This window comes from Octopus bimaculoides, chromosome 15 (assembly GCF_001194135.2).
Source record: "Octopus bimaculoides isolate UCB-OBI-ISO-001 chromosome 15, ASM119413v2, whole genome shotgun sequence".
NCBI classification, from domain to species: domain Eukaryota; kingdom Metazoa; phylum Mollusca; class Cephalopoda; order Octopoda; family Octopodidae; genus Octopus; species Octopus bimaculoides.
This window is the reverse complement of record NC_068995.1, coordinates 7166074-7174767: the sequence shown is the minus strand read 5'-3', so window position 1 is coordinate 7174767 and position 8694 is coordinate 7166074. Positions and strand designations below refer to the sequence as shown.

General features: G+C 37.4%; 1 protein-coding gene across 1 annotated transcript; it reads right to left on the bottom strand.

The window, feature by feature from the left end:
- Nucleotides 1–232: 232 nt before the first annotated feature.
- On the bottom strand, nucleotides 233–6512 carry LOC106875055 (protein PFC0760c). Its single transcript, XM_014923018.2, has 7 exons — nucleotides 6435–6512; nucleotides 5724–6296; nucleotides 4811–4882; nucleotides 4388–4480; nucleotides 3940–4057; nucleotides 2364–2467; nucleotides 233–1366 (listed from the first exon to the last, which is right to left on the bottom strand). Exons 1-7 carry the CDS (start codon nucleotides 6450–6452, stop codon nucleotides 395–397), a joined length of 1950 nt encoding a protein of 649 aa, XP_014778504.2. The 5' UTR covers nucleotides 6453–6512; the 3' UTR covers nucleotides 233–394.
- Between the last annotated feature and the right edge of the window lie 2182 nt (nucleotides 6513–8694).

Below are 8694 nucleotides of genomic sequence, written 5' to 3'. Positions count from 1 at the left end.
TTGCAGAATCAACTATTATTGACTGGACTTTGATAAGGTTTTCCCTAGAACTAAACTACAACGATCACATGAATATCCGCCATGAACTAGATTTAGAAGATGTTGTTTAAAGGATTGTACTCTAAACGAGTTCTGAACGTTTATTAAATCTTTATTAGACAAAAAGGTAATTTATGAAGGAAAAAAAAAGACAAGGTTTATAAAGAGTGATGATAAAATGCTCATTAACAAATAAAAACAAAGAAAAGGCTTATGTTGGCTAATAATAATAATATTGGATCATCGTTACGAATAAAGGCAATAGTGTCAAGCTTAACGGTCCTTCCTTCAAATAACTGAACCGACATTTTTACTGTTTCATTTTTGTTTTGCATTTCAGAGCCCGTTATAATTCTTAGTCAACCTCTTCCGAAACTGGAGCCGTCTTCTTACCATTGTTCTGTAGAATAACCTCTTTTCCCGGACTATCAGTTTCACAAATATTGCTTGCTTGAATACCATTCACAGTCATTTCATTCTCCACACCCTCGTTCATTTCATTCTCCCCATCCTCATTCACCTCATTCTTCACACCCTCATTCATTTCATTCTTCCCACCCTCGTTCATTTCATTCTTCCCACCCTCGTTCATTTCATTCTTCCCACCCTCGTTCATTTCATTCTTCCCACCCTCGTTCATTTCATTCTTCCCACCCTCGTTCATTTCATTCTTCCCACCCTCGTTCATTTCATTCTTCCCACCCTCGTTCATTTCATTCTTCACACCCTCGTTCGTTTCATTCTCCCCATCCTCGTTCGTTTCATTCTCCCCATCCTCATTCATTTCATTCTCGCCATCCTCATTCTTTTCATTCTCGCCATCCTCATTCTTTTCATTCTCCCCATTCCTCACACCCTCTTTCATTTCATTCTCCACACCCTCATTCATTTCATTCTCCCCATCCTCATTCACCTCATTCTTCACACCCTCATTCATTTCATTCTTCACACCCTCGTTCGTTTCATTCTTCACACCCTCACTGGTTTCATTCTCCCCATCCTCATTCATTTCATTCTCCCCATTCCTCACACCCTCATTCTTCACACTCTCGTTCTTTTCATTCTCCCCATCCTCGTTCGTTTCATTCTCCACATCCCGTGCATCATTCATCTTATTCTCAATATCCTTAATATCGTTTATTTTATTCTTGATATCGAAATCTTTAACACCGTTATTCGAGTCTTTAGCATGCTTGACGCCATCTGTTTGGGTTTCAGCTCCATGGGTATCTTGAGGAACTTCGCAATCTTCAATTTCATCATCTTCACCAGAAAAATCCTCTTCTGAAAGACTTTCAGACTCCAAATCCGAATATGGTATTTCAGGCTAAAGAGAGAAAAAAAAATTTCCATTTCTCAGATAAATTAGTGAAATACACAACATTGCCAGATACAAACACTAATTTGTAAAAAAGAAATTAGAGCGAAGAAAAAATCAATTTGAAGAAAAAGGCTGAATTAGTGAGGAAAAGGCACCAATCTGTGCGGGGAGGTTAGTCACACCGATTTTCACAAATGTATATGCGCGAATGTGTGCGCGCGTACAAACAAGAGAAAAAAATGTACTCAACGCATTTAGTTTCTTTTCTCATTTAAACCGAGGCTTCATTCCATCTCACCATATTTCTCTTAATAATAAACGAAGTAGAAGCTGGATGAAGTTATTCACATGAAATAAAGGTGCAAAACAGATTGGAATGCTTTCTCATTTAAGCTGACCCCAATGTGTTTGAAAAAAAGGTTGTCTTTAGCATTTGATTGGCACTTTATTCTATCGACCCCAAGTTATCTGAAAGGTAAAGCTGATCTCGTTGAGATTTGAATACAGAACGTAAAGAGCAAAAATAAATATCCTAAGGAAATTTAACAGAAAACGAGTCCTAACACGCAACCTTTTGTTGTTTTTCTTTTCTTTACACAAGGACTGAATTTTGGGTGAGAGGACATAGTGACATCGATCCCAATGCTTGAACTGGTTATAATTTTATCGACCATAAAAGTATGAAAGGCAAAGTCGGCCTTCGGCAGCATATGAAGTCAGAACGTTTAGAACCGGAAGAAATGGCTCGGTAACTATTGTGCCATCTCGCCGTCTTATGCAAATGGTTTCAAATTGTGGTACAGGGACAACAGTTCTTTGAAGGAATGGGGTAAATTGATTATATCGACCTGTACTTAACTGGTATTTTATCGACCTCGAAAGGATGAAATGCAAAGGCGGCCTTTGAACTCGGAACGTAAAGATGGATAAAATACCGCTCAGCATATTATCCGGCGCGATAACAACTCCCAGTTCGCCACAATAATAATAATAATATACCCACCACGTAATCCGGATCACCACTGCTGCTACTGCAAGCGTCCAAGTCATCCAGTGAAATCTTCCTTTTTCGTGAAGTTGATTGGTTGCAGTTAATTATCAAGTCACCTGTGAAATATAGGAGAAAGAGAAGATTTCAACTAGGATCTCAACTTTTTAAAAGATATATAGCGACTGCTTAACAGTTGTTGGTTCGCTTCATCTTATTTGGCTTTAAAAGTGCTAAGATGTCTAACGTGGTTCAGGAATTTTTAAAAGGGACAGCGTTCGGGTAGCACCGACGTTTTTCGTATGTTTACATCCTACACCGGTTGATTACAATAAACGCCGAATTGCCGAAGATGGGACAACTCCCACACTGCATTCAATTATATTACGGAAGTTATCTCCCATTATTTTCTTCCGATTTATTATCGGAAATTACGTTATCGAAAATTAAAACAGATTAACAAATGTAAATTAAAATTTAGAAGTATTCATACACTAAAAATCGAATGAGAATATGAAGTATGCAGACTGAAGATAGCATAGTTTGTGAAAGACTTTAAATGCCTATTAGAAATTCTGCACCTATTTCATTGAAAATTTATGTAGCTACATGTTTTATGTGGTAAAAGAGTCATGTAGTCGCGCAACCAACGAAGACCAGCCAAGTTTCCCCCATGTTACATCCTACTGTCTTAAACTTACCATTCAAAATTACTTTCAAATGTTATGTTTATCCATTGTTTTTAATTGAACATATAATTAAGTTGTAATCCCGTGATGATGTGATTATTTTTTGAATGACATTGTAAAGTGGATGTGAGAGACCACAAGGTTTCAGTTTTTTCACATCTAATCACTTTTAAAAAGGTGGTTACTTTTGGAAATGATTTATAAAACAACCGATGAAGTTCATCATGGTAATCAATTTTAAACCTTGTTGCCAAGTTTAAATTTTTAGAATAAGAATGATTTTTAGTTTGTTGCAGAATTTTGCAATATTTTGTATTGGATAAGAATCTTGGGAATCTTGGTATTTTCTATGAAGAAAGAAAAAATTAGCTCCGGAGTGAGAGATAGGATGTGACAGTCCACCATTCCAGACTGATGAAATCAGACAAGATACCCTCTAGTCTGAAAGTCAGGCAACCAGAGAAACACCGAGACGAGGCCTGTGGTGTAGACAAAGTCTGCGACAGAATTGAGTGAGCAAGCATTCCAAGTTACAAGTGGTGTGTTAGGTCTGCCAATAAGAATAAGCATGGCGATACATTTGAAAACAGATTTTGGTACAGAAATATGGTTAAAAATAGTCCTAAAAATATTAGTTTCAAATTTCGGCACAAGGCCAGTAATTTCGGGGGAGGGGATAAGTCGATTACATCAACCCCAGATTTATTTTATCGACCTTAAAATGGAAACGCAAAGACGACCTTGGTGGAATTTGAACTCAGAACGTAAAGCATTTTGCTCGGCGTGCGAACGATTCTGCCGGCTCACAGACAAAAAAATAAAAACCTTAAAAAATATCGAGACCATTTTCCTAAAGCAATTGAGACCACCACACCAGTTAATAAACTCAAAAATGGATTTACCAGTCTCAGCGAGAAACAGTTTAAAGCGATCGTCTGCGGCAGCCAAATTTACAACTTCATTCGTCATTTTCTTCAATTGTAAGAGAAATCTATTTCGGATCATGCGACGAGGCGATACCTGAGAAACAAAAAGATCAATATCGTTTAGTAAAATTTAGTTGAACAAAATTGAGAGAGCTCATCGTATGCGCTCGTCCGTGTTTATGATTATAGATATAAACCAATGTTTCAAGTTTTTTATCGTTTTTTTCAAATGATATTTTAGACTTTCGATCTAATAAAATTTTAAAATACGTACTGGTCGATGCGATCAACCAAATCTGTTAGAGTGCCCCAGTATGGGCACAGACATAACTGAAACTAGTAAAATAGACATAACTCTACCAATCACTAGCACCCACAACATTCACTAGAAATCTCATTCTCTTAAATACCTTGTTATACTTACAATTTTGCGACCCGAGGAGGTTATAGGACCCAATTTTTGACAGTAGTCGTTGGCATCAAAAGTTACGTTTCGGATGAAATGCAACACTGCCACCTAGAAGAAAAGTCAATGAAGGAATCAAATTATTAAATAATACGGGATGACCCATTCTGGAAAGTCATAGGCCTTCTCAATCAAGGTTGGTCTGGGACTATACACAATCAGCATACAAGAATCCAGATGTATAGAGAATTTAATGTATATATTGCAAACGGGGAATACAAACTCGTTTGATTTACTGAAAACAATCAAATCTCACTAAAATCACGTCGTATTATCTTGTATAGAAATCAAAGGAGTGGTCATGTTTGTAACGCTGTTTACTATACGTCTGATCGATCAGAAATACAGTCGAAAGTAATAAGAGAAAAGTGTCACACTTACGTAAGCGTTAAATGGATACAAAACGAAGGTCTTGTAGAATAAGATAAAGAATTTTTCGATGCCTTCGACTTCCTGGAATTAAAGAAAAATGGTAGATTATTTAACCGAATTGAAGTATATTCACATCTTTCAGATTAAGCTAGTTTTGATCGATTTTTTTCTTCGTCTCTTTTACACTTTCGGTCATTGGATGCAGACGGATATTTGTCCGCATCTTAACACAACGCTTCGGCTGATATACCCACCAGCCTTCATCAGGTGTCTTGGGGAAAATTTCGAATCTGGATTCTCATTCCTAAGGCATTTTTCGATATTAATATTCATGTCACTTAACCACTACGCCATTTGCCCGTGGGCATTTGGCACAGTGGTTAAGAGCGCGGGTTACTAGCCCCAAGATTCCAAGTACGATTCCAAGCAGTAACCTGAATAATAACATCGAAAACTACCTTAGGAATGAGAACCCAGGTTCGAAATTTCTCCAAGACGCCTGATGCAGGCTGGAGGGTACATCAGCGGAAACGTTGTGTTAAGATGAGGACAAATATCCGTCAAATATAAATATTGAACAAGCGGATTCCGAGAGGCGCATTTCTGGCTCTTTATCATTCCTCAATGGGAAATACCGAAGAGATAAATCAGAGCAGATTCAAAGCCGTAGATTTAACTAAAACAGTGAACATCAGAGTAAGCAACAAGTTGTCTTTACACCTTTTACCATGAGAATTTTTTCTCCAGTGATTGCAGTGAATTTGCCTTTAGAAGTTAAAATATCAAACGGGTTTTAACTAGCCTGAAGTTAGTATTATATATATATTGAATCTATTGGCTTATTAGTTTATACAAGATGATCGAGGGAAACAAAAGGTTCAGAATAGAGTTAGAAACTTGACCAGTTATAAAAATAACTTACTCTATGAGCATTGATGAGACCGTTGTGGATTGTGTCAGTGTTTCCGCCTTCGCTGTCAGAAGCGTTCGTGGTTTCGATGTCATTGCCGGCACTACAAGCGGGTTTTGCCCAGTTACCAGCAACATCTGTTGTTTCGCTATCCTGTCCAGTACCATCAACGGTTTTAGTTCTCTTGTCAGCGTCATTTGCGGTTTCGCTAGATACTTTTTCGGCAGCTTTTTCTAGAGAAGTCGATAGGTTTTCCCTCTGCGGACCAGACAAGCCGTTTTCTGTAATATGGTCAGCATCGGTCAAACCACAATCTCTCTGTGTTCTGATTTGGACCGTCTCATCTTCACTAGATGCATAATCATTGTGAGCAGAGACCGAACTCAAGAACTGACATCTGTGACATCTATACACAACACTATTATCGCCGTCGATTACTCTCAGCAATCTTTTCAAGAGGACTTCTGATGTTTTGATGACGTTTTCTAGACGATATAATGCCGTCTTAACAACTACACTGTCGAAAAGATAACGACCGAAATTCTTGCACATTTGTTCGACAGAACAGAAGAATTCATACAAGACCTATTAAATATAAATTAGTAAATATAGAATCAGTATAACAGCTTTGCAGGAATTTCTATTTCAGAATGTTTGTAAACACCAAATTCAGTGAAAAAAAATTTTTTTTTTTTAATTCAATAAAAATTTTTTAATTCTTACGTTTATTTTGGATCGCATTGATGGATAACGGTTTAAATAATACTTTACGATATCTGAACCTGGAAAAGAAAAAAAGAAAGCTTTAATGGTTTATTGAAAATAAAAATGGAATTTTATTTTTAAACTTTTTGGAGCGGGGGGTGAAGAATCGGAAATTTATGCTCTTTCACTCTTTGATAGCTATTTCTCAACAAATGGTTAATTAAAATCTTAGAAGCAACTCTTCCCTTTGGTACACTCCATGAACAGCAGTTTCCAGGGAGCCAACTACGTGTATATAGTCGCAGATGCTTTAAATAAGTGGTCGAAACAGAAAAGTTAAAGAAAAAAAAGTTGGAGCCGAATCCATTACCCTTATGCGATTAGATTTCCAATTACAGGAACGCCCTAAGTTTTGGACTAATCTTTTGGGGATTAACCTGATCATTCTTCTGAGCGTCGACAGAGTCATGCAGTCAAAGCAGGACTCCTGGGTAATTGAGAGATACGCAGGTTTCTTTAAGCAACAAACTATGGTTAATCTGCAACAGATCGTGTTGCTTGCGCTGACAATGCGGTCGATATTTTAAGAGCCAAAAGCTATAGTATTCTTTAACAAATGTGACCGAATGATGTAAGCATGTAATTGGTTATTAAAAAAAATCTTTAATGGTGTCCATATATTTTTCTCCTATCAGCTTTCATTGAAAATATAACATACAAAAACTGGTATCTTATTCAAACGCCTGATAGTATTAAACTAAAGTTACGAGGAAACAAGTCCTAAGAAAGAACCAGTTTAAATACGGTGGGGAAAATGGGGTGAACCTGTCGAAACATTTTAAAAACATTTTAAACAAAGGTTTATTGACCGAGGTTTGAAGTCGACGTGATACGAAGTAGTTAAATCCAACCCACCTCCTTTCAAACAATTTAAGAGAATTTCAAGAACTTTCAAGAAAAATTTCATCACGATAATCTTAACTCGAACGCTAATCTTCCGTACTGAAACTAACTCAGTTATGGAGTTTTTTTTCTGTGTACAAAGAAATGTGCTGCCTTTTAAAAAATTTATGGGTGGGGGATATCAAATTCCGAAATATCGGCCAAATCTGACAAAGTATGTGAAAGTACTGTGCATTTCTAGATGCGTGGAAAATATGGGGATTGTCACATTTGGAAAGGTTCTGATCATACGTTGTTAAACCTTTGGTCTATCAGGTTCTAGATATGCTCTAACAATAGCGCAAAGCATTTGAAAATTTCTTTGTTCCATTATAATATCCTGAAAATGGAGAAATACTCAGAGCAATCAGCCCGATACCAGTTCTAAACTGATACCTTATCGATCCATAGACGAACGAAATTCGAAATCGGTTTCGGTGCAATTTGAATCGAGAACTTTAGCCAACCATATTCTTTTCTATTCTAGGAACACGGCCCGAAATTGAGGGATGGGGGCCAGTCGATTACATTGACCTCAGCGTTTCACTGGTACTTAATTTATCGACCCCGAAAGGATAAAAGGCAAAGTCGACCTCGGCGGAATTTGAACTCAGAACATAACGGCAGACGAAATACTGCTAAGCATTTCGCCCGACGTGCTCAAGTTTCTGCCAGCTCGCCGCCTTTTTAGCCAACCATATTGGTAATATACGTAACCAATGATAGAAGGAAAACACCATCACTAACACCTAGTAACTCTTGAAGGTCTTCACAACGAAGTTCTGCGTTTCAAATCTCTGGACAGAACATCCAGTCTGGAGCTAACTTCTATATTCCTCGAAATGTTTGAAAAGGAATTTGTTCCGCCTTTCCTGGTTAAGTCATAGAAAACGAAAAGTGAAAATTAAAAGACAAGGTAGTCATGTGGTCGAGGTACGAGACTGAGAAATATTACCCCGACATGCTTCGCTCATGTTTAGTGGTCTGTGGACATGTTTGGATGTTATTTGAACCAAAATCCCTATCTCAGGATAATATAGGCTCTATATGAAGTATCAGCGAAGATAAGGTTATATTACTGTTACCGAGGATTAAGAAATTGAAGTTTCATTCAAATATTGCGAATAATTTAATCAACGGATACGCAGGTTTCCCCTAAGCAAGAAGCAAGTCTCTGGAGCGGGTTGTAACAGAAAAAAAAATTACCAAAAGGGTCACGCGTTAGTGCCAAAGTAATACAGAAAAGTTACGAAAAAATTCTTTCACAAACGGAAGCCCTACTCAATGCCTAACCCTAACCCCCACGCAATAAAATACTGATCGTTATTCTGAACGT

Bases quoted from the DNA above. Each gene is read 5' to 3' on its own strand.
- LOC106875055 (XM_014923018.2), bottom strand. The intron at 4,481-4,810 runs GTAAGTGTGACA...CTTTTCTTCTAG, and splicing joins TGTATCCATTTAACGCTTAC to GTGGCAGTGTTGCATTTCAT. The intron at 2,468-3,939 runs GTAAATCCATTT...TATATTTCACAG, and splicing joins ACTGTTTCTCGCTGAGACTG to GTGACTTGATAATTAACTGC.